Source organism: Linepithema humile, chromosome 2 (genome assembly GCF_040581485.1).
Source record: "Linepithema humile isolate Giens D197 chromosome 2, Lhum_UNIL_v1.0, whole genome shotgun sequence".
Classification (NCBI taxonomy): domain Eukaryota; kingdom Metazoa; phylum Arthropoda; class Insecta; order Hymenoptera; family Formicidae; genus Linepithema; species Linepithema humile.
Genome location: NC_090129.1, coordinates 27,120,853 through 27,147,604, shown reverse-complemented (window position 1 = coordinate 27,147,604; position 26,752 = coordinate 27,120,853). Strand labels below are relative to the sequence as shown.

Genomic DNA, 26,752 nt, shown 5'->3' with positions numbered 1-26,752 from the left:
AAACGAAGATCATTCTCGCCAGTTCAGTTCTCGATCAAAGCTCAAACCAGCAACACCGAATAAAGACTTTTTCCACAAACGTGTCCCGACTTATTTTAAATAATCTATTACGTAGCTATACGCTCGTAACAGCGCGCGCCGCCCCTGATTCATGCGTAATCTATCAACACCACCTATAGACAAGAGGTCTGTTCTTTATAGCTGAACTGGCTAGTTCAGAGTGACACTAGTTCAGAGTTTATTTTTTCCCCTTCATATTGGAAGGAGACTGCAAGGAACTGGCTGCACTAGTTCAGCTATAAAGAACAGACCTAAGGCCTCTCTACTTCATTTGGACAAGGGTCTGACGTCATCAACAGACTATTTATCTTTCAGTTTCTAAACTTTACATTGAGTTTCACGATAATAACGCGAATTTTTCAATAGTTTGGAGTGTTGTGACTAAAATTTTTTGTTGTGGATAGTTGATGAATGCCTGTAATTCCCAGGTATTATTAAGGTAAGTCATAATCTTATTAAATTACCGAATTATGAACGTATTTAGAAAACTGACCATAATAGGTTAGATTTGGATCATACTTTTTTATTATTAAAATTATGTAGTTGTTTTATAGCAATGCCTTTCAAATGTTGTGTGCCAAATTGTAATGGCAACTACAAAAATGGGCCAAAGGTCGCAATGTTTTCTTTTCCGAAAAATGAGGAAATAAAAAGGAAATGGTTGCGTGCTATTTGTAGACAGAATTTTTGTCCTACAAATAGTTCAAAAGTAAGTTAATTCAATATATTTGTAAATAAAATTAATATTATAAATAATATGTTAACGATCAATTCGTTAATCTATAAATAGTCTTAAGACAAAACCTTATGCATTACATTTGTTTTTGTTTATCTTTAGGTATGCGAGTTACATTTTCATTCTCACGAAATTAAACGGAAAACGAGCCATTATGACAAAGCTAATGGGAAATTGTTGACTGCTCCATTGCGATACCCACATTTAATTAAAGGTGAGTGTTTAAAAATAATTTCAAAAAATTTTACAGCCAAAATATTTTAATATTCTAATTGTGTTTATCTCGGTTACATGTTTTTTGTTATTGTTCTGATTAAGATAACACAACGTAATAGACATCTTTTTTTCGAAGAATAAAGTGTATTGATTTTATAAATATATGTATTTCAGTTATATTTATGAATTCCATAAAGTTATAAATACTATTATTATACTAATATTAACGCTTGGAACTCAATATTCCCCATAACGAGACAACGGAACATTTCCTTTTCTCATTGCATTATTTTTTTATTACAGACGCTGTTCCAAGTCAGTTGCCAAACTGTCCTCAATACTTAACAAAAAGTGAAGTACTTCATCGAGAAGGCCCAGAAAAAAAACGTTTAAAGATGCAGTATGCGATGATCGAGCAAGCCATTGCAAGCAGCATAGAATCGAGAAAGGAGTTTCATGAGAAAAACGGATTTTCTACGCTAGAAGAGCTGTATGCGAAATTGAAGGATTGCATTGATATACAGAAGTGGATAATTTCGCACAAAGACAGAACTATTTATTTGTTTTATGTAGAAGATACATTGTATCCAAACGTTAAGTGTTGTGCGCGAGTGTCGGAGAATTTCACCGTCACTTTATTTTATGGATCAAGGGAAGTTAAATATTTGAATGAGAAGAAACTCAAATTTCCATTGGTAGTAAGCAATGTCATAGAAATTGAAGATATTCTCGGCCAAGCCTTAACATCTTTGGAAGAAAAATATCAAGACTGTTCGGTGAAGGAGAATTTAAATACCTGTATCAATATTTTAAATTCATTGTCGACAACATTATCTGAACGAAAGCCGGTTATAGACTTTTTATTGCAACAAATTAAATTATTGGATATTTCGAATAAAAATGAAGCTAAAATTGTTCTGCATGCTTTCCTATCTGGATAGAAAACTTTATATTAATTTATAACATTTTCTAAAAACATGCATTGACATTTTAAATTGATTTTCGATTAGAAAATATACTCGTATTATTAAGAAATGCCTTATTGATGAAGACCTTAACAATATCGAAGACAATACTTGGCCACTTCTCGTATACTTATGTAGCAGGATACGCTTCATATTCAGCGATAAAAAAATTCAAATGCAAATACTGCAAAGTTTTTCAAATTGGAGACAAGATAATAAATTTTTCTACTTTAATAGCAGCAAACAATCAAGGAGGTTTATGTTATCCCAACGAAGATATTACGTGTGCAGCATATACTTTCCTAATTGTGCAAAAATTACTTGAAAATGAACACGATTTTCTCATACAAAAAAACGTCAAATTTTAAAGACTCTAGCATTCGAAATTATACGTGACTTACTTTTTTCAGGATACTGTTGTTCAAAGCATTCAATTCAAATGTTAATTACAAAAATTACACATATATTCTCTAACATCCTATTAAATAATTACATAAAAAGACAAAATAATGTCATAAAAACAAAAATAATGCCAGACTGCAAAAGAATTAAACCAAAAAGGACGTAAACCAAAGCTGTTTTACCAAATTATTATATTTTTTTTTTTTTGCTTTAACCAGTTGAGTGGTAGACTTTTCCGAAAGATTTGTGTCAAAAGTGGTAAGAGCCAAAAGTTAAAATATCGAAAAACAGTGAAACATGGGTTCAAAGTTTTCGAAAAAGCAACTTTTTAGAATGGGTGTAAATCCTCCCCCCCCCCCTGGGGGGCGGGGGGGCAGAATAGGGGTGGAAAATGTTAAATGGCACTATGGGTCGAGTGGGGATCATTTGAAAGGGCGTTTCAAGACAAGAACAATGATTTTTGAAAATGTTTACTACGTCTTTCTAGTAAAAAATGGAGGTGGATCAAAAAAGGGGGGTGGACTTCCGAAAAGCTATCACCTCCGATTTGGCTTATATTCAGCCTAAATACTTATTTTATCTAGTAAATAATATTCCCAAATGGATTTTTGGCGCAAGTGTCCCCTCCGCCCCCCAGCCCCCCTTAAAGGTTCAAAAATAAAACTGTTTTTGTTAATTATTTCAGAAAGTATTCATTGTACGGAAAAAGTTGTCAAACAAAAAATGAAGCTCATAAAAAACTCTACAAATAAGGTCTTGTACATATTTTACCTAACTCCAATATTTTAGTCGTTTTAACAATTAACAGTCGCCATATTGGATCCGCCATTTTGAATTTTGCAATTTTGACAACAGATTCGAATTTAGCAGCCCAAAAAACCTTAGGATATCAAGTTTTGTGCAAATCTGTTGAAAATTATTAGAGTTATTTAAAAATGTACATATATGATACATTACCACGTTTGGCACTTTTTTTTGTACATATATGATACATTACCACTCAACTGGTTAAATAATACCAAAGAGTTTACTATTATTATTTAATAAAGAGTAATTTAATAATCTTTAAATTGGTTTCCTTATTTTTTAACCCAAGTATATATTTATTTTTAAAAAAAGTTTACAATAAAAAACTTTAATTAAAAGTTTAATCGCACATACGAGGGTCGTCTGAAAAGTTTTGAGCCTCAATACGAAAATGGCATTACTCATCAAAACCATTTCGATATTACAATCGTATATGCTTTGAAAGATAACTGTGAAAATTGTAAACATTTTGTATGCTCAGTTATTGTTTGATGGTCATTTGTGCCAGTCGATGTCAGTATTTTTGTAAAAATGGAAAAAACGAATATCGTGCCGTAATTAAATTCTTGCATTTGAAAGGCAATACGCCTATGGAAATTAAAACCGACAGCGTTTAACTCGGCTTTAATTTCCATAGGTGTATTGCCTTTTAAATGCAAGAATTTAATTACGGCACGATATTCGTTTTTTTCCATTTTTACGAAAATACTGACATCGACTGGCACAAATGACCGTCAAACAATAACTGAGCGTACAAAATGTTTACAATTTTCACAGTTATCTTTCAAAGCATATACGATTGTAATACCGAAATGGTTTTGACGAGTAATGCCATCTTCGTATTGAGGCTCAAAACTTTTCCCCTCGTACTTAACACTTGAGAGTAAAATAGCAAATGGCCTACTAGTGATGACGTCACGATTTCAATGGAGAGGCTTTGTCTATAGGTGGTATTGAACCTATACTCTGTCCAACGAGAGAGTAACCTCGGATCGGACGAAAACTCGTTCGGCGCAGGTTTCCCCTCACGGAACACTCAGTAGCCCCCTCACTCTACAGGACTGTACTGCTCGTGCAGCTTGTCAATGCCAATGCTCTCCTCACTTTGTCCGCTATACTTCTCCTATGCGCAGATCGAGGTTACTCTCTCATTGAACAGAATAGTGCGCTTATTCGTTAGCTTAAAGTTGCTCTCATTTAAAAAGTAATGTTCAGACACAATTTTGCCAGAGGAAAAAGTTATTTCTTCTGGCACGGATAATCACACTATACATTCCGTGTCCGTGAATATATCTGTATACATATATAATATATTATGTAATATATAGTAGTATATATATATATATATATATATATGGGGCATTCTTTCTCAACTTTACACCCATGCTGCCCATTTTCTATTTAATCTAAAAATTTTTGAAAAAATCTTAAAATTTACAGAAAAATGTAAGCTTTCCAATGGCGCGTGGCAAAATTATCAAATTCAATTGAATCATACTTAAAATTTCAGAAAATCGAAAAAAAATAATAAAAACGGTAATTATTCAAGTGTAGCGATTATTCATTCGACGTTTTTCTCTTCCAATTAACACTTTCGAGTACTCTGTTTATCTGTGCACTGTCATATGAGTCTAAACTAAAATGGCGGATCCAATATGGCCACCAAAACATTTTGAAAATTTTTAGAAATTAACGAATTTTTATAATACTTGGTATCAGGGACTTTTTCGGGTTGCTAATAACGAATCTGAAGTCGCATTTCAAAAATTCAAAATGGCGGATCTAATATGGCAACTAAAAAATTGAAAAATTTTTAAAAGTAAAGGAGTTTTATAAAATTTGAACAGAGAGTTTTACGGCCAGCTAAATACAAATCTTAAGTCGGATTTCAAAAACTAAAAATGTCAGATCTAATATGAAGACCAAAAATATTGAAAATTTAGGAAATTGACAGATTTTTATAAAACTTGATACTAGAGATACCTCTGATTCTGATGTCGCCTGAGCTCTTACCCCCTACTTTTTGAAATCTTGATATGAAAAAGTCGAACTATTACCAGCATTGGAATATCTCTTAATCACCATTTCTTTGTTGATTGGGACGAAACAGCATGGGTGTAACGTTGAGAAAGAATGCCCCATTAGTATACTGTCATATAATGACAAAGAGCACCAAAAGACAAAAAGATTTTTGAAAAAATGATTTGATGTAGCTCCACCAGTTTCAGAGATTCTGAGAAATCACTGTTTCGTCCCAATCAACAAAGAAATGGTGATTAAGAGATATTCTAATGCTGGTAATAGTTTGACTTTTTCATATCAAGATTTCAAAAAGTAGGGGGTAAGAGCTCAGGCGACATCAGAATTAAAAGTATCTCTGGTATCAAATTTTATAAAAATCTGTCAATTTCCTAAATTTTCAATATTTTTGGTCTTCATATTAGATCTGACATTTTCAGTTTTCGAAATCCGACTTAAGATTTGTATCTAACTGGCCGTAAAACTCTCTGTTCAAATTTTATAAAACTTCCTTACTTTTAAAAATTTTTTAAATTCTTAATTGCCATATTAGATCCGCCATTTTAAATTTTCGAAATGCGACTTCAGATTCGTTATTAGCAACCCGAAAAAGTCCCTGATACCAAGTATTATAAAAATTCGTTAATTTCTAAAAAATTTTCAAAATGTTTTGGTGGCCATATTGGATCCGTCATTTTGTATTTTTGAAAGATAACTTTAGACTCGTATACAGTAACCCGAAAAACCTCTTGATACCAAGTTTTATAAAAATCAGTTAATTTCTTAAATTTTTTAAATTTTTGGCGGCCATATTAGATCCGCCATTTTAGTTTAGACTCATGTGACAGTGCACAGATAAACAGAGTACTCGAAAGTGTTAATTGGAAGAGAAAAACGTCGAATGAATAATTGCTACACTTGAATAATTACCGTTTTTATTTTTTTTTTTGGTTTTCTGAAATTTTAAGTATGATTCAATTGAATTTGATAATTTTGACACGCGCCATTGGAAAGTTTACATTTTTCTGTAAATTTTAAGATTTTTTCAAAAATTTTTAGATCAAGTAGAAAATGGGCAGTATGGGTGTAAAGTTGAGAAAGAATGCCTCATATATATATATACAGGGTGTCCCGTAAAGACCGTAACAACGCTTAGGGGTATATTTCTGAGATAATTCTGAGCAAAAAATCTTAATACCAAAATACTCCGGGTGTAATGGTTTTTGAATTAGAAGCATTTAAAGTTAGCGAATAAGATAGCCTGAAATTTGTGCGCTCAGGTGTGTACAACGTACAATGATAAAAGCGAAATTGACTATCGCTCTCCTGTTGTTAGTATTAATATTTGGAAAATAAACTTGCTAATACATATTAACATAAATATTGTTTACGCAATTAAGATTTTGTTAAAAATATTATAAAGAAAAAAATATTATGATACACAAAACGCAAGCTGTCAAAAATTACATTTTTTTGACATTTCTTTTTATCTTACAGATATTTGTACAGAATATTGTGATATGTTACTCATTTATGGTAAATTGAAGAAAAAGTGCTACGTAATGTAGAAGAAAATCCTACAATGAGTATTCGTGAAATTAGTCGTCAAGTTGGAATGTCAAAAACAATGGTTCATAAAATATTAAAAGAAAATGAAATGCATGCGTTTCATTACTCAAAGGTACAACATTTATTACCTCAAAATTATGCGCCAAGTCTTTACATATTCAATATTATTTAATTATTTTTAACTGTTATTAAAATAAAATATTGTGAAACTATTTCAATTATTTAATCATTTTATTGTACAAATATCAGTAAGATAAAAAGAAATGTCAAAAAAATGTAATTTTTGACAGCTTGCGTTTGGTGTATCATAATATTTTTTTCTTTATAATATTTTCAACAAAATCTTAATTGCGTAAACAATATTTATGTTAATATGTATTAGCAAATTTATTTTCCAAATATTAATACTGACAACAGGAGAGCGATAGTCAATTTCACTTTTATCGCTGTACGTTGTACACACCTGAGCGCGCAAATTTCAGGCTATCTTATTCGCTAACTTTAAATGCTTCTAATTCAAAAACCATTACACCCTGAGTATTTTGGTATTAAGATTTTTTGCTCAGAATTATCTCAGAAATATACCCCTAAGCGTTGTTACGGTCTTTACGGGACACCCTGTATATATATATATATTATACAGAGTGACCGACGCGATTATCTGTGAAGTTTGAAGTCATATTGAAAAATTTTTCAAATAAAAGTTGTTTCGTTTGAAGGGGGTAAAAAATAGAGATATTAATTTGACCTCGAGTGGAAGCAGTTCGGAGATTTAAAGGTTATCGTCATTTTTTAAAATAAAACTAATTTTTTTCATATAAATCGATCCTCACAATTTTCGGCGTAAAAAGTTATTAGGGTAAGATAGCCAAAAATTGAATAGTTTACGAGATATTTTATACTTTAATTTGACATAATTTTATATAAACTTTGAAATATGTTGCTTTTAAATATTTAAGAATCCTCCTTATAAGAATTATCCTGTATATATATATATATATACAGTAATGGGAGAAAGTTCCGTAACGGTCAAATATCTTGGAAAATAATGATTATGGAAGAAAATGTTCAATATAAAAGTTTCAGTATATCAAGTGTTCTATTATATGGTTATATTGAAATGACCTTCATGTGACCTTGAAGGAATCTTACCTTAATACTTTTATGCATAAAATAATGAGACAAATCAATTGATATAAAGAAAACACATAGTTGCTTTTAAAAAAAAATATGCAGTTGCATATTGCAAATTACATATTTTTTCTTGAAAGCAACTATGTGTTTTCTTTATTCCAATTGATTCGTCTCATTATTTTATGCATAAAAGTATTAAGGTAAGATTCCCGAAAATTGAATGTTTTACAAGATATTTTGTATTTTATGTCAAAATGCTGTAACTTTCAAGCCTTATAACTCGAAAAGTATTGAATGAAAAATAACTTCATTACAGTGTTTCGGAAACGTCTTGACACCAGCTTTAAGAATATGTAATAGAAAATAGAAGTTTCCATTTAAGATTTCAAAGTTAACCTTTGCGGTGTCCTTCAAGGTCACATGAAGGTCATTTCAATATAACCATATAATAGACCACTTGATATACTAAAACTTTTGTATTGAACATTTTCTTCCATAATCATTATTTTTCATGATATTTGACTGTTACGGAACTTTCTCCCATCACTGTATATATATTTAGTCGATTTTAGTCAATAAATGCTGTATTATATTTAAAAAATCGTTTTTTTATTTTTATTTTTCTAGACGTTTCCGCAAGTTACCGCTTTATATTTATACTTTGTATGGCCTATATTGCATGAAAAAATAATTTTAAGTCGAAATCGCATAAAATAAACTTTTAAGGGTTAGTGATGATATTATTTTGTGATGGAAATGTTATAAAGGACCCTAACGAATAAAAAGTAGCGTTGCTATGAGTCCATATACTTATAGTGAGGGTAGTTTTTAGGGTTACATAATTTGGTTGATACTAATTAGTTCAGTGGAGAGCATTTCAGTGTCTTAAGATTTAGGTAGGCGTAATTTTTGAGTCTAAGATGGACTGATGAATGACAGATGGAGAAACGGTTGTCCTAATTCTAGATTGCCTAGTTGGAGAATTAAAGTTCGATAGGGTCTAAATAGTCTATCTTCTAAGTTCTCATCTATCTTGGTTGACATTTTATAACTGTCGCTTGCCCTAATGTATTTAAAAGGTGTTCTAAAGTATTTAAACTTACTGAACACCTGCAGGGATTATCGGATTTCTTGCTTTCTCGCTTTCATTTTGGATATTTTACCGCGTACATTTGATCTATTCGGCAGGATTCCCTTTTAGTCGGAATCCATGAGTTAGAGATAGAAGTTGGCCAATGTATGACAATTTATCTTATATTTTATGGTTTGGAGGCGCTAGAGAGCCTAGCTTGGCCAAAATAAAATCACATTTTTGATGTTTTTAAATTGTAACAAGATTAAGTTCTGATCGGCCAAAAATAATTTAAATTATCGCCATTTATTACTTTTACTCGAAACTTCGTGAGAAAAGTCGAACTCACAAAATCCCATAGGAAATTTTGTCATTAAAATAATCCTTTTCAGAATTTTGGTCCTGTGCCGTGTTTATTAAGTCTGATATTTAGTATATTAGCCCATGAGAAAGAAAAAAAAATTGTGGAGTTTGATCAGGACGTAACACTACAGTTAATATAGTAATCATTATAATTCGCTATCATTCGATGTCAATACAAACATGCAGTTTTGACTTTAATTATATTGCACAATAATTATATTGCTGCTCATACGATATTATCCAACTTTTTTACAAGAAATCAGACAAGAAACTTTTTAAATTTTAGGATTTATTTAATTTTATAAATAATTTGCAGGACGGACCATTTCTGACATTTCGCTTGATATTGATAATCCACTATCAGATAGTCAGTTACATGAACATATTCTTCACATGCAAGAATACGCTTGTGATATTGCTACAGTTGTATCGACTTTATGTGGTACAAAGTGAAAATAAGGATAAACGAACAAACAAGAAATATAACAAAATAAAAATGTCAAATATCAGTATTATTTCCAGAGATGACATATATAAAGATGTAAGAATGAAAACTTTGCGAGATAATAATAGGTATAAAAGTCATCATGATAAGGACATGGAAGCGAATTATAGCGATACCGAGGACTCTATGGAGGATATCGATAAATTCGATTTATCTCCTAAAAATGTTACTTATTTCAAACGGTTGGTACACTTTCACTGCTTGCAAATTATTTTTACATGTAAAAAAATTAAAATATGTAAAAAGAGGAAATAATAGGAATTTATTTTGTAAAACTAAGTAGGGGAAGGTGGGGTAAGACGGACCCCCTAAGCGAAAATGGCTATATTTTTTATATTAATGACAAAAAATAACTGAAATTTAGCATGAAGAAACTGTAGAATGTTTATTATAAGATTATAATGTTAAATTTTCAAAATTTGCAAAAGTTTGAATTATTATTAAGATTTTTAAAAACTTAACTTTTGTCCGTTTTACCCCATGGGTGGGGTAAAATGGACCATCCCATGGGGTAAAACGGACCAAGCCGAGATAATATGGATCAAGAAATAATTTAACTGATTAACTCAAAATCAAAACTATATATTATTTATTAAATATTTTTGAATAAGAATAGAAATTAATTTAACATTGATCATTTTATTATACACACAAATCTTTAAAATAATTATAATCTTTATAATTTTTAACGTTTATATTAAATATAACATTAAATATAACATTTTAAAATAAAGCATGTAAATAAAGCATGTAAATAAAGCATGTAAATAAAATAAATAATTATTATAAAATCTGTTTTTATTTGGAGACATTATTTTCAATAAATTTCAAGTTTCTTCTACTTTTAACAGTGCGTTTTTTATTTTTCATAGCTTTTTCCAGTAAAAAAAAATGAAATATAAAATATTTCTCAAATCAGAGCAAATATATAAGCAGAAAACTATAAGTAGAAAGTATAAGTAGAAAATATAAGTAGAACAAATATATAAATTGGTCCGTTTTACCCCATTTAAATTGGTCCATTTTACCCCACATAACAACATTAATATTATCTTATTTTTATTTACCTGTATCAAAATTATTTTTTAAATGTAACTGATGAAATATTACTTCTAAATAACCAGAAATATGGAACTTGTAAAAAAATTTAAAAATTTTAAGTTTTGCAATTTTAGTCACTTAAAATGTAATACTAAGAAATTAGATCACGAGATCTATTTGCAAGAATTTGACGTTTCTTTATAAATAACTTACGATAGTCTTATGATATAATGACGTAATTTTTAAACAGTTAAAAAGCATCAAAAAGGAAATTAATTTTATGTTTATCCAGCAGATAGAGGTACGTACTAATAAGATCTAGCAAATGGACCATTTTACCCCGCGGTCCGTCTTACCCCACCTTCCCCTATCTTAAAAGTTGAACTTTAAAAAAATATCTGATTTTTTCTATATCCTTATACATATATGTAACATTTTTATTTTTTTTTTTTGTATTTATTTATCTTTTTTTAACGGAGAATTAAGTTTTTTTATTTCTTGAACAAGAATTTTGATAAGAAAGAATATATGATAATTATTTTATGACAAATTATTTATGATAAATAATTTTCTTTTTTTCTATTTAGTGGTGGATTATAATTCTCTATATTTTATTACATAGAAAAAATTGAAAATATTCATTTTCTTATAGGAAGCTGTTAAATGCTGCTAGTATAGATTAAGGAAAGACTATAAATACATATTCAAAAATGTTAAAGATTAAAAATTAGAAGATCCTTATAGAATAACTTTATCTTTTAAACTATCTTTTCATTTTTGTAAAAGTTTTAAATTATTTTTAAACAAATTTTTTTTAAATGCAAACTATTGTAAATTTTGTATGAAAAAGCAAGATAAGTTAAAATAAATTAAAATTGTCAGATGTATTGACTGCAAAATAATTAAATATTTTAATATTAATTTTATATTTATTAAATAAATTATTTTAGGAGAAATCGCCAAGATACTGGATATTCAACGTCAAGTTCTCGCAATTCTAGCAAGCAGGACAAGTCACAAAAGCGAGAAGGAAGAAAATTGTCACATAGAGAAGAAATGAGATGTGGTGTTTTTGAAAATGAAAAATATAAGAGCAGAAGAGACAGAAAGTTTTATGAAAAAAGTAAAAAAAAATCAACGAAGAACAAGGATGACGATGATTCTTTAACCGAAAAAAGCTTTAACCGAAAGTTTGACATCGAAAATGAATCTTCTAATGAGAAGCTGACTGAAAGTAAAACTGTAAGCGAAGACAGTGAATTGGACTCTAATAGAAGGTAAACTTAACAGATTAATATAAAAGAACTGCATGTATAGGGAGGCTATTATAATTTGTGCTTAATTAATTCTAAAAAAAGAACAAAACCATGATTATGAATATAATTAAGGAAATAAAATGTGAAAGATTTTTTTATTCCGGAATCAGTCTTTTATGCAAACTATGACTGTTTCTAATTCCGAAACAAAAAAAAACTTTCACATTTTCTTTAGTGCTTAATTTTTTTCAAAAATAATTCTCAAAATATGAAGAAACTTTTAAGATGTTTTTTTCGACGATGATGACAATATATGAAAAGACATGGTCGTATCTCGTGCTAAGTTCACGCATAGCGCAACGAAGGACTGACCATATATTTGCACGCGAATCGACTAATGTGTGTAAGCTATATGTATAATATAACATACTCGAGTAAACTTTTAAAGCAGTGCTCGGAATTAGTTGAACATTTCGCCGATTTCCGCGGTATACGCCTCCTTTCCTCTCCTTACCGCGCGCGCCGCAGCCGCTAGAGCCAGCGTCGCCGAGCGTTAGTAGCGGCACTATCTGATTAGGTTCTGTGAGTAGATTCTTCTCCCTATTTATTAAAATTAACAAAAATTTATTAAAATTTATTAAAAATAAATTTTTATTTTTAAATTTATTAAGTGGAAATATTTCAATAGATTTCTACGTCACCCATGAGGTATTAATGCTAACACGTTTTTTAAAAAGTGGTTTCTATCTACATTATTGCATCAATTCTTCATTCTCATAAAAGGCCAAGAAAATCTAATTAAGAAAATCTCTTTTATATATTTTTTTTTTTAAATTAAGAATTTATTTTTATCTTTAGTGGAATAGGTCTACGGGAGAAACCACTTAAAAAAAAACGCGTCAGCATTAGTATCTCATGGGTGACGTAAAAATCTATTGAAATATTTCCACTTAATAAATTTAAAAATAAAAAATTTATTTTTAATAAATTTTAATACATTTTTTAAAATTTTAATAAATAGGGAGAAGAACCAACACCATCTATAGATAAGGCCTCTCCACTGAAATCATGACGTCATCACTAGTAGGCCATTTATCCTTTAGTTTTCTAACGTAACCTTGTGTTTCATGCGACATTAACGTGAATTTTTTAATAGTGTAGTGTGTTTTGATAAGAATTTTTTGTTGTGGATAGTTGATGAATGCCTGTATTATTGAGGTAAGTCATAATTTTATTAATTTACCGAATTATGAACGTATTTAGAAAACTGACCATAATAGATTAGATTTGGATCATACTTCTTTATTATTGAAATTATGTATTTCTTTTATAGCAATGCCTTTCAAATGTTGTGTGCCAAATTGTAACGGCAATTACAAAAATGTTAATTATAAAAATTACGCATATACACTCTCTAACATCCTTTTAAACAATTATACAAAAAGACAAAATGATATCATAAGAAGAAAAACAATGCCAGACTGCAAAAGAATGAAACCATAAACTAAAGCTGTTTTATTATTTTATTCAAAGAATTTACTATTATTATATTTAATAAAGTAATTTAAATTACTTTATTGAATAAAATAATAAAACAGCTTTAGTTTATGGTTTCATTCTTTTGCAGTCTGGCATTGTTTTTCTTCTTATGATATCATTTTGACTTTATTGAATAAAATAATAAAACAGCTTTAGTTTATGGTTTCATTCTTTTGCAGTCTGGCATTGTTTTTCTTCTTATGATATCATTTTGTCTTTTTGTGTAATTGTTTAAAAGGATGTTAGAGAGTGTATGCGTAATTTTTATAATTAACATTTTTGTAATTGCCGTTACAATTTGGCACACAACATTTGAAAGGCATTGCTATAAAAGAAATACATAATTTCAATAATAAAGAAGTATGATCCAAATCTAATCTATTATGGTCAGTTTTCTAAATACGTTCATAATTCGGTAAATTAATAAAATTATGACTTACCTCAATAATACAGGCATTCATCAACTATCCACAACAAAAAATTTTTATCAAAACACACTATACTATTAAAAAATTCACGTTAATGTCGCATGAAACACAAGGTTACGTTAGAAAACTAAAAGATAAATGGCCTACTAGTGATGACGTCATGATTTCAGTGGAGAGGCCTTGTCTATAGGTGGTGTTGGAAGAACCCACTCATAATCAGATAGTGTCGCTCCTAACGCTCGGCGGCGCTGGCCCTAGCGGCTGCGGCGCGCGCGGTAAAGAGAGGAAAAAAGGCGTATATCGCGGAAATCGGCTGAAATGTTCAACTAATTCCGAGTACTGTTTTAAAGAATGGAGATAATCTATTGTCGGAAAGAGAGAGAGAGAGAGAGAAAGCGAGCTATATTGGACGGGATCTGTCTTATGCCTGTCTTCGTTTTTAATGTTCCCTACAATACAGGGTAGTAAATGTGGAAGAAAGACAAATGTGCGTGCGTGCGCGCGTGCGTTTCCCGTTTATTATTGCTATTCTTTAGCCGCAAAGTACACATTGGTTTTTATGGGAAAGGCTCATTTGAGTAAAAGATATCGCTAAGATCGAGCGACAGGCGGCGCCAGCTCGTGGCAGCCAAATTCGACTATCGGCAGATCGAGCGATGATCGATTCTGCGCGGGCGCACTCCCGCTTCAAATTAGAGGAAACGAGAAACTTTCCCGAAAATGTGAGAAGATTCCATAAAGTTGAGCTTATAAGTAATTTGTTAACGAAAATCACTCTCTTCTGAGCACACGAATAGCATAGTCGAAAGCGAAATCAATAAGAGAGACAGTCGGGTCGAAGTCGTGAAGTTTTACGGACTTAGTCGAATTTTCTTGTATTAAGTATATTATTTAAAATACATGGTAATATAGTTCATTAAAGTCAGTGTCGAATTATTGAAGTTCCATCCTGTTGTACTTTATCCTAGTCGGGTCGGGAGAATTAACTTTTATTATTAACTAGTGATAATAAACAAGGTCGCCGATAGGACGTAACCGTTCTATCGTTTAAATTAACGGAAGTAAAAGACTTTTCAGAAACATTTATTTAATTAACAATCTGTCAAGACGAAACCAAAGATAAATAGACAGAATCTTACATGAGTATGTTATACAGTGATAGCAAAAAGTTCCGGAACGGCCAATCATTTCAGAAAATATTGATGTAGGATTAAGATTTGAATTTAGCGCTCATGTATTATTTGTTTCGCCTAAATGTTGCGACTTAAGCCGAGAGCACAAGCTTTTACATAATGCGTAATGCATAAGCATAAGGAAATTGATTGGTCTATATATAAGCATAAGCAAATGCATAAGGAAATGGACCAATCAATTTCCTTATGCTTATGCGTTATGCTTTATGCAAAAGTCTGTGCTCCGGCCATTAGCGTGACGAGCGCGACATTGTCACCGCGATGTTCTTATGTTATTTTATTTATGTAGCTCGCTGATCGAGGCAGGAGAGTCGACGAGTAGAGTCGAGCCGATACAGTCGAGTTAACAACGTGCTTACGACAAGAGTTTTTGTTAACCTCTCATTTACGGAATTCACGCCTCAAAGATCCCATTCTTTCTTTTATTCTTTTAATAAAATTACACACTTCACATATATGTATGTGCCGTATTGGATATCCATAAATCCCTTACATTGATTTATTGGCAAAATGTTTCAAACAAAAACAGTAGTTTAAAAAAATCTATTAGCTAATGATATTTATTTGACCTTGAGTGGCGTCGCCAAGGTTAGAACAAGATCACCTTAAATTTTTTTAATGGAACCCTTTTTTTTATTGCATATTCTTGTAGTCAATCTTGAGAATTCTTCAAAACACTACAATAAAGTTATTTTTAATTAAGAATTTATCGAGTTATGAGACTTGAATGTTACGGTAGAGTAGGAGAGAAAGAAGCGCATTGAACGCGTAGCCTCATTCTCTTTCTCTTTAAATTTAAATTATAACATTATATTAAAATTATAATAAATATAATATTGAAATTATAATAACTTTAAATTTAAATTTTCTTTTAAATTAGTTTATTGTATATTTTTTTAAATTGGCGTTAGTTTTTATTTAATGTATATTTTGTAGGAAATATAAAATAATTTCTTTTTGTAGTAATAATATGTATAATTTTTTATTTTTACTTGGCGCCATTTTCTGATAGCATATTTTTTATAGATAGAATGTATTGTTGTGGGTCCAAAAAACCAAATCAAAGTTATTAAATAAAATATAATATTCTTTCGGAGCCTCTTATTAAGGGATTCGAAAGATAAAAGCGCTGATGACTCATTGTTGGTACATTTCCAGCTTGTACGAATTATTGGAGAATCGTGCAGGGAAGACAGCAGAGTCCGGTCAAAAAGACCTTCAAAATTACAAATAATTGCAATTTTGAAGAACCAGGGCTGTTGCTAAGACATCCCCTCTATCTAAATCCTAACAAGTATAAAAACGCCGTCGCAAGACCACGACGGCGGGTCGTAACAAATCTCTGAAAGAGTATGGACGTACGTTACTTTCCGAATTAAAAACTTAGAAATTAAGGGGATGCTGGAGTGGCAGCCGAACTCCGACGCGAAAGCGCCATCATTTCGATGGTACTAAAAATGAAATGACATTATCGGCGTAGCCTACGCCGCGTAGGTCCGTGTGTACGCATTTGTTTGTAGTGGTAACTCACTACACTGACGTGTGGTCTGTGTACGTGTGATCGGATAGTTTGTAAACAAACAATGCTTGCGCTTGTTTCTTCGACTGAAATTTCGTCGCAAGGCTGCAATATAATGTACGAGAAGACATAGGCGTATACAAGGAGTCAAATAAATATGAAATAGATATGACAAAATAATAAATAAAAAATATACATATTGTTGCGCCCGCGAACGGTCTTTCCGTCACGTCACAAATCGGCACGCACGAAAGAAAGAACACTTCTTAGAACACAACAGAAACTTTAATACTCAAACACTGAACAGTAATACACTGAACAATCCCGTTTAAACCGTTCACCGCTGAGCTAGCAGAAACGCGTCCGCACTTTTCTGCAGCTCCCGAAAACCTGACATCTGTCTCCTTGTTTACAATCTCCTAGCAACAACTTGTTTATTTACAATATCCTAGTAACTGTTAAACATTTTGGGTGCGTTCGGGGAAACGCTATTAGCGCTATTTAGCGCTATCGACTATTCACGGAGCTAGCTGGTAGTGCTACCAAACGCAATTATGACGTCATTAATAGTAGTGTGATACGTCATAACTGCGCGCTATCAACGCTATTCCTTCCGAGGTAGTGTGTTGGTAGCGTTAGCGTTTGCGAGCTCCGTGAACAACAATAGCATAGCGTGGTAGCGCGCTTCTGCTAATAAAAATGGAACAAGATCGTAAAAAAGCAATATTAACAGCAGTAGCACTTATAATGCAAGAATTAATAGATTCATCGTCTGAGAGTGATGATGGTGAAGAATGAAAAATTATAGAATAGAGTATAAATGTAAGAAAACATGTACCATGTCTCAGCATTAAAAATTAAAATATCGGCATTTCTCACATTTTCCGTAGAATTATTAGATGAATGTTTGTAATAAAATTAGGTGTTATTATTTCCAACTAGTTTAATATTGGACAAAAGATTTATAATTGGACTGGATCTTTTGTCCAGCATTTAACGTGTTGAAAATAATAACACCTAATTTTATTACAAACATTCATCTAATAATTCTACGGAAAATGTGAGAAATGCCGATATTTTAATTTTTAATGTTGATACATGGTACATGTTTTCTTACATTCATACTCTATTCTATTATTTTTAAATCTTTACCATCATCACTGTTAGACGATGAATCTATTAATTCTTGTATTATAAGTGCTACTGCTGTTAATATTGCTTTTTTACGATCTTGTTCCATTTTTATTAGCAGACGCACGCTACCACGCTATGCTATTGCTGTTCACGGAGCTCGCATTCATTAGCGCTATCTTGGCTCCGTGAACGGAGCTAGTAGCGTTAGCGTTGATAGCGCGGTAGCGAGCTGCCCGAACGCACCCTTACTATTTCTTAGCAACTCTTTTATTAACTCCGCAAATCAATATATCAATCGCGATTCTATCAGCTGTCAAACGCGATATCGGGCGACAAAAGTCAAAACGGCGAGGACGCAACAATATAATACTATATATATCACTAAAGAAAAATGTCATATACTTTTCTTATTTTTATCCTTACGTAGTAAATACAAAATAACTAATTAATCAATTAATTAATATATATATATACACATACTATATTGAATAAATAATTATCTTTATTTTGTATTTTATATAATAATGACTGAAATAATGAGAGTATATGTATCATTTCAATTATATAAAATACAAAATAAAGATAACTATATTTAATATGTATTGAATAATTAATTAATTTATTTATTTGTATTAATTACATAAGAATAAAAATAGGGAAAGCATATAACATTTTTTTCTAACTAGATATATAGTATTATACATACATTTTTCCAATAAAATATTTTATCATATCTAATTTATATTTATTAGACACCTTGTATAAGTCTATTTCGTCTCGTATGTACACCTGGTCACAGAAATGCCTTAAAACATGAACTTGCACGGGTGTCAACAAGATCTATAGAGAGAAGGTTACCTCACGCGCAGTGATGCGATATTTCCCACAGCGGTCCCGGCTCCGCTGCCTCACACAACCTTACAGAAGCGCTACGTCACGTATCCGTGTGAGCTCGGCCGTTCAACCAATGGAAGAGAGCGAACGCTCCCTTCCACCGAGCCGACACAACAGACGATAAATGCATGCTACTTGCATGTTAAAAGCAAGCGTTTCTGATTCAGAAAAGAAATTCTGAGGCGAGTGGCTGGAATATTAGAGATCACCTGTTCGAAACCTGCTTCGTGCAACTTTTTTTTCTTTTTTCCACATTTGTTTCTAACATAGTAAATTATTAGATAATATTTTTTTGCCCAAAAAAATAATATTTTCTATTTATTATTAATATTCGCATATATTAAACTAACAATTTTAGAAATAATACAGATCTGCTATTGTTAATAGAAAAATGAAGTTATTTTACAATGTTGCAACAAAGTGCTAATTTAACATATGCGAATATTTTTAATAAAGATAAAATAATTTTTTTTAGCCAAAAACATTATCTAATAATTTACTTAAAATAAATATCGAAAAAGGAAAAAAAGTTACAAAATCACAGTTTTCAAACACGAGATTTTTAATATTCTTGCCATTCGCCTTACTCGTTTAGCCATGCTTGTTATTTTACATTTATCAACATAAAAGATTACACGCCTGCAAAGCTTTTAATTATTTATTTTAAACTACTGCATATTAGCAAGAGTTACTGCAGTAACTACATATACATGTACTGTGGAGATTAGTGGAGGAACACAGTAGCATATTAAAACTGCAGTCAAATAGATGTAGATTGGTAATTTTATTAATACTATTAATAAGTAGTGGTCTTCCGCACCACCTTTGAGGTTCCACTTATGGCCCGTTCGATTTTTTTTTAAGTGGATCGTCGCCTGGAGCCCTATTGTACCACTTTTTTTTACACCTGTTATTTACAGGTTAAAATAATTTACAGTAGTTGACACTGTATTTTTGTATCTATATACTTACTGTACTTTGTATACTCACTGTACTTGTACTTTTGCGCGTTGCGCGTATATTGGCGAGTTGGGAAAATTACTTACTTTATAATTTTTTATAAATACAAACTATATTTTGTATTTATTATGCCTGCAATGCTATCAAGAGTAATGAGAAATACAAGGTGTCCCATTTTAAACAATCCACTCAAATATCTCAGAAACACCGAGTTAAATAATAAAATTTTTTAAATAAAAGTTGTAGGATTTGGAGAGGGAAAAAATATAGGGATATTTGTTTGACCTTGGATGGAAGCGCTTCTGAGATTTGAAGGTCATTTTTATTTTTTTAAATGGAACCACTTTAATTTTTTTATATAAATCAATTTCTCATAATATTTGTCGTAAAAAGTTATAAAACTAGGATGGCCAAAAATTGAATAGTTTACAAGATATTTTATACTTTAATTTGACATAATTTTACATAAACTATAAAATATCTCGTTAAATATTCATTTTTCAATTATCTTACTTCAACACTTTTATGCACAAAATAATGAGAGGAATCAATTGGTATAAAAAAACACATAGTTGTCTTTAAGAAAAAATCTAGCAGAGCTATATTTAAGCTATATTTAGCAGATATGATATAATATACTTTCTTCTTAAATATATATACTTTTTTCTTAAAGTCAACTATGTATTTTTTTACACCAATTGATTCCTCTCATTATTTTGTGCATAAAAGTGTTGAAGTAAGATAATTGAAAAATGAATATTTAACGAGATATTTTATAGTTTATGTAAAATTATGTCAAATTAAAGTATAAAATATCTTGTAAACCATTCAATTTTTGGCCATCCTAGTTTTATAACTTTTTACGACAAATATTATGAGAAATTGATTTATATAAAAAAATTAAAGTAGTTCCATTTAAAAAAATAAAAATGACCTTCAAATCTCAGAAGCGCTTCCATCCAAGGTCAAACAAATATCCCTATATTTTTTCCCTCTCCAAATCCTACAACTTTTATTTAAAAAATTTTATTATTTAACTCGGTGTTTCTGAGATATTTGAGTGGATTGTTTAAAATGGGACACCTTGTATTTCTCATTACTCTTGATAGCATTGCAGGCATAATAAATACAAAATATAGTTTGTATTTATAAAAAATTATAAAGTAAGTAATTTTCCCAACTCGCCAATATACGCGCAACGCGCAAAAGTACAAGTACAGTGAGTATACAAAGTACAGTAAGTATATAGATACAAAAATACAGTGTCAACTACTGTAAATTATTTTAACCTGTAAATAACAGGTGTAAAAAAAAGTGGTACAATAGGGCTCCAGGCGACGATCCACTTAAAAAAAAATCGAACGCGCCATAAGTGGAATCTCAAAGGTGGTGCGGAAGACCACTACTTATTAATAGTATTAATAAAATTACCAATCTACATCTATTTGACTGCAGTTTTAATATGCTACTGTGTTCCTCCACTAATCTCCACAGTACATGTATATGTAGTTACTGCAGTAACTCTTGCTAATATGCAGTAGTTTAAAATAAATAATTAAAAGCTTTGCAGGCGTGTAATCTTTTATGTTGATAAATGTAAAATAACAAGCATGGCTAAACGAGTAAGGCGAATGGCAAGAATATTAAAAATCTCGTGTTTGAAAACTGTGATTTTGTAACTTTTTTTCCTTTTTCGATATTTATTTTAAGTAAATTATTAGATAATGTTTTTGGCTAAAAAAATTATTTTATCTTTATTAAAAATATTCGCATATGTTAAATTAGCACTTTGTTGCAACATTGTAAAATAACTTCATTTTTCTATTAACAATAGCAGATCTGTATTATTTCTAAAATTGTTAATTTAATATATGCGAATATTAATAATAAATAGAAAATATTATTTTTTTGGGCAAAAAAATATTATCTAATAATTTACTATGTTAGAAACAAATGTGGAAAAAAGAAAAAAAAGTTGCACGAAGCAGGTTTCGAACAGGTGATCTCTAATATTCCAGCCACTCGCCTCAGAATTTCTTTTCTGAATCAGAAACGCTTGCTTTTAACATGCAAGTAGCATGCATTTATCGTCTGTTGTGTCGGCTCGGTGGAAGGGAGCGTTCGCTCTCTTCCATTGGTTGAACGGCCGAGCTCACACGGATACGTGACGTAGCGCTTCTGTAAGGTTGTGTGAGGCAGCGGAGCCGGGACCGCTGTGGGAAATATCGCATCACTGATGCTCAGTGAACGCCGCTCACGCTGCCCTACCTCGATGAAATAAGTGTTTGTAAGCAGTATTTATGACGTAACAGTGACGTCATAAATGCTTCTCCAAAACGTTTACAACGCCAAAAGGAACGCCGTAAGCAACGCTTATAAGCGCTTAAAGCGCGTAAGCGTCCAAAGGGAACGCAGCCTAATGCGTCCGTGCGGACTAATGACGTGTCACGCACTATTTGCGTATTGCGTGCATTAAGGAGATATTTCCATTTGAAATGTCATATTATAGGTGATTTTTGGAAATTTTTTTTGAAGAAATTATAAAATATAGAACTTTGAAATTTTGCATATATGTATATTTAAAAATATGATATGACATCATTTCAGCTACATATTTTTTCTTAAAGGTAACTACATATTTTTTTATACCAATTGATTTCTTTCATTATTTTGTGCATAAAAGTGTTGAGGTAAGATAATTAAAAAATGAATATTTAACGAGATATTTCATAGTTTATGTAAAATTATGTCAAATTAAAGTATAAAATATCTCGTAAACTATTCAATTTTTGATTTCTCTTATAACTTTTTATGATGAATATTGCAAGAAATCGATTTATATAAAAAAATTAGGGTAGTTGCAATTAGGGCAGTTCCATTTAAAAAAATGAAGATGATTTTCAAATCTCCAAACATCTCCACCCAAGGTTAAACTAATATCTCTATCTTTTTTCCCTCTTCAAATCCTACAACTTTTATTTGAAACATTTTTTACCAAAACGCCATGTTTTTGAGTTATTACGATGTAAAAATTAAAGTGGGATTCCCCGTATATAAAAGAATGAAAATGGGCTTTAATATTAAAAAATAAATTCAAGAATTGAAAAAAGTTGAAAAAAACCCGAGCTGATTTGTGATTGCTCTTATATTTCTCTATAATATTAAAGTGTACAAACGTTTTCCGGACATTTTTTGTGGCCATCTTCAGTGTACATACAACCTTATACTAACGTATCCATATAAAAGCTAAGCGCACGCAAATTACAAAACATAGATAAAAATTGTTATCTTAATCGTTAAAAAAAAACCGGTGTTATCATCTTACTTGAGTGTTGCATCTTCATATAATAAATCGAAGCGAACCAAAAAGTTGTTTATAATGAAGTCCAGTGAATAAAAAGCAAAAGTGGTGTCTCAAAGTTAAAAAGTTGTAAGCGTATTGCCAGTCGTCCTTAACAAATGAGTACACATAGAGAAAACGGCAGTTAGGATCCTTTTTTCGAAAACGAAACCATGTCCATCCACCTTGTAAAATTATAAAGAAATTAGTTAAAAATCATGCAATCGAAACACATGATACATTCATTTAACAGTATGAAGCGAATGAAGCATATCTCAATGAGTCGACGATTGGATTGTAATACATGTTAGTGAAAAGAAATCAGAAAAATAATCTTCTATGCCTTGTGTATCGAAAGGTTGTTAGAATTGAGAACGATTATGAGAACAACTCGACAAATAATCAGAAAACTAAAGGAGGGATTAATGGAGATAGGAGGGGGAGACAAGGAGAAGATGTCTAAAGCTTTTCTAAAGTCACTTTGCTTGTTGAGACTATTATTCTGTTCTTTGATATGTAACATTTCCGAAATTAATCTTTTACTATGTGAAGTTTCTTTATCTAAAATTTCTACATGTTTCCAATTGAACTCATGTTTGTATTTTAACTTATGGGGATATAACTGAAGAAGAATCCGATTTTTTATTAATGTCAGAACAGTGTTCCTTAATTCTCGTTCTAAGCTGTTTCTTGGTCTGACCTACATATGTGGCTTCACAACCATGACATGAAATTTTGTAAACAACTCCGTTTTGTTGCATTGGATCTAAACCGTCTTTACCCGTTTTAATAAATTTATCTAATTTATTAATGCAAAAAAGACTGTTCTAAAGTCGTATTTCTTCACAATTGGAAGAAACTTTTCCAATGTATTCATTAACATATGAAATAGCAAAGAACTGCTTTTTATCATTATCCTTTTTAGTATCATTGCTCTTGTGTAAGAGAAACTTAATTCTGTTTCTGATTCTATTGAAAATGAAATTCTAAAGTAAAACAGTTATTTAATAGTATCGAAATCATGCTTTCCAAATTTTTGCGATGAAATTTTCGATAGAACAGCCACATAATTTTATTAACCATACTCAAGATGACACTTTTTTTGTGAGCGAGAGGATGGGAGTGATAGTTTAAGTATCTTCCCGAGAAAGTTGGTTTGTGATACAAATCAAATATAAAACCGTTGTTCTCATTAATTAGAACGTTCAAAAAATTAATCTGTTTGTCCGTACCTATTTCTAATGTGAATTGCAAACGCTCGTGCATTGAATTGAAGGTTAATAAAATATTATCTAAATCTTCTTTAGGCGAATAGAATCATCGACGTATCTATAAAGTTAAAAGGTGAAACACAAGATAGATGACCAATGGCCTCATTTTTCATATCCTGCATAACAATGTCTGCTATTATAGTGATACTGGAGAGCCCATCAATAAACCGAAAATTTGTTTGTAGCTCACTTTGTCAAACATAAAAACTGTAGAGTTTAGGATCAAATTAACTAGTATTAAAAATTCATTCGAGGGTATTGAAGTACTGTTCATAATTGCATTCCATCTTTTCGTGATGCTAACATTGGATGTTTCTAATGAAATGGAATATTAGTAAATAATGAGACGATATCTAACGAGGCTAGCTGGTAATGTAAATCTATTAATTTTCCATTTAGTTTTTTTACCAATTCAAAATTGCTCTTTAAATAGGACTTTGAATTCGGTAAGTTATTTTTTAAAATCTTATGTAAGAAAATTTCCAATGTAGAGCTATTAACAGATGAAACTATGATCCTCAAAGGATGTCCAGGTTGTGTACTCTCAGCAGACCATAAGCTCTCGGTAGTATACGAGTATTAAAAATATCAACTTCAACTTTTGGCACTCACTGAATATCTATTTTGTGTGTCTGTAAAACGGGAAGTCAATTGGATAACTCACAATCAGTCTTGAGATATCATATCAATCAGTTTGAAAAACACGGTTTCAAAAAAAACTTGCGGCATTTAAAGTTGCTCGCTCTATTCAACTATTTAAAAATCGTTCATTCGAATCCGCTCTAGCTTTGATTGCTTTTGATTGACCCAAGTATGCCATTTCAAGAACACATTTTTGAAATATTATACTTTCAAAATATGCAATAAAAGAATCAATTTTTTAACCTCTCCAAATGAGAATATCGCCGTAAAATCACGGTGCTCTCAGGCATTCAGCCGTGCTCCTCTTCCGCATAAACGCGGTTAAATAACTAAATATTTATTTGGGATCTTATACATAAGTACATATCTATATATTTACACTACTCTACAAAAAATGGAAAAATTGCTTACAATTAATTTTGGGCATCTAAAAAGTATTTCTTATCTTTTATGGAGTAGTGTAACAGTAAATTTAAGCATAACATAAATTAGTAAAAATTTTTACGTATAGATGATGTGTGTGTGGGGGGGGGGGTGAGGGAGAGGATAACTGCAATTAAAAAATTGTCTATCTTTATTCTATCTAATCTATTATATGTTAATTGTATAGTATTTAAAAATTACAAACAGTAACACATTATTAAATAAATTTATATAAATTTATTATATTTATATCAAATCAAAAAAGTGATATAAATTAGAGTTGTTACTTTTGACATTTTCTAAGATTTGAAAACTTTAAAGAATTTCATTCAATATTTTAATATACACTTGTTTCAAACTAGAGTCGTTACTTTTGACAAAAGTAACAGTCCTAATATAAGTAATAAAAAATTATAAGATTTTATGTATAGTTAATATATTAGGTTGTCCCAAAAGTTCTTTTCGTTTTCTTACTAAAAATTAAATACTCAACCTTTTATGAACGACACAATTTATTGAAGTATATACGAGCAGTGCCGGATCTACACATAAGCTAGATAAGCTACAGCTTAAGGCCTCACATTATAAAGGGGTCTCCTTAGTATAGAAAAGATTTAAAAAAATGTATTTTTTGTTAATAAAATGGGGGCCTCCTTAAGGTCATAGCTTAGGGGCCACAAAATCGTACATCCGACCCTGTATACGAGCCATTCTGCTCTACCACTTTTCTCCATCTCTCCTGAAGCCTCATGATGCCATTTTTCCAAAATGTTTTTGATTTACTGGCAAAATATTGATCGAGGTGATTTTTTATGTCATTCAAAAAATGAAATTTTTTATCACAAAGAGAATTTTTTAAAGAAAGGAATAAATAGTAATCAGAAGGTAATATTAATAGTAATCATAGTAATCAGTTACTTTTCATGTTGGTAATATATTAAAAATTTAGATGATTATTAAATATATACATATATTAAATATAAACATATTAGAGTGTCTTTTTTGGAACTTGGCCAGACCTTATCATTTATGAATTTTTGTAAGATATCACCTACTTTTTAGAGCACAGAATTCTACCCCAGATTTTAAGAGGGTAAAACGGGGGGTTGAGTATTTAATTTTTAGTAAGAAAACGAAAAGAACTTTTGGGACAACCTAATACAATAAGCAAAAAATTATTTGCACATTTCATTCTTTGGAATAATTTTATACTAAACGGAGAGGTATTATAAAATATGTTTCTATTAAAATGCATTGTTTTTAT

The 26,752-nt window shown here is 30.7% G+C and overlaps 2 protein-coding genes across 3 annotated transcripts in view; both read left to right on the top strand.

Annotated features, from left to right (window-relative positions):
- The window catches only part of LOC105677795 (transmembrane protein 26), a 67,939-nt gene that overhangs the window by 40,917 nt on the left and 270 nt on the right, over positions 1 to 26,752 (top strand). The window contains exons 4-5 of the mRNA XM_067350129.1: positions 9,660 to 10,030; positions 11,840 to 12,166. Coding sequence (XP_067206230.1) covers positions 9,660 to 10,030; positions 11,840 to 12,166 — 698 coding nt within the window. The remainder of the gene's footprint in view (positions 1 to 9,659; positions 10,031 to 11,839; positions 12,167 to 26,752) is intronic.
- Positions 167 to 2,551, top strand: LOC105677798 (uncharacterized). 2 transcript variants are annotated; one of them, XM_012376650.2, is made up of 4 exons: positions 167 to 499; positions 604 to 769; positions 899 to 1,010; positions 1,316 to 2,551. In XM_012376650.2, exons 1-4 carry the CDS (start codon positions 468 to 470, stop codon positions 1,951 to 1,953), a joined length of 948 nt encoding a protein of 315 aa, XP_012232073.1. In that variant the 5' UTR covers positions 167 to 467; the 3' UTR covers positions 1,954 to 2,551. The 2 variants fall into 2 exon arrangements, with proteins under 2 accessions (XP_012232073.1, XP_012232074.1); XM_012376651.2 differs by having other exon boundaries at positions 169 to 499; positions 615 to 769.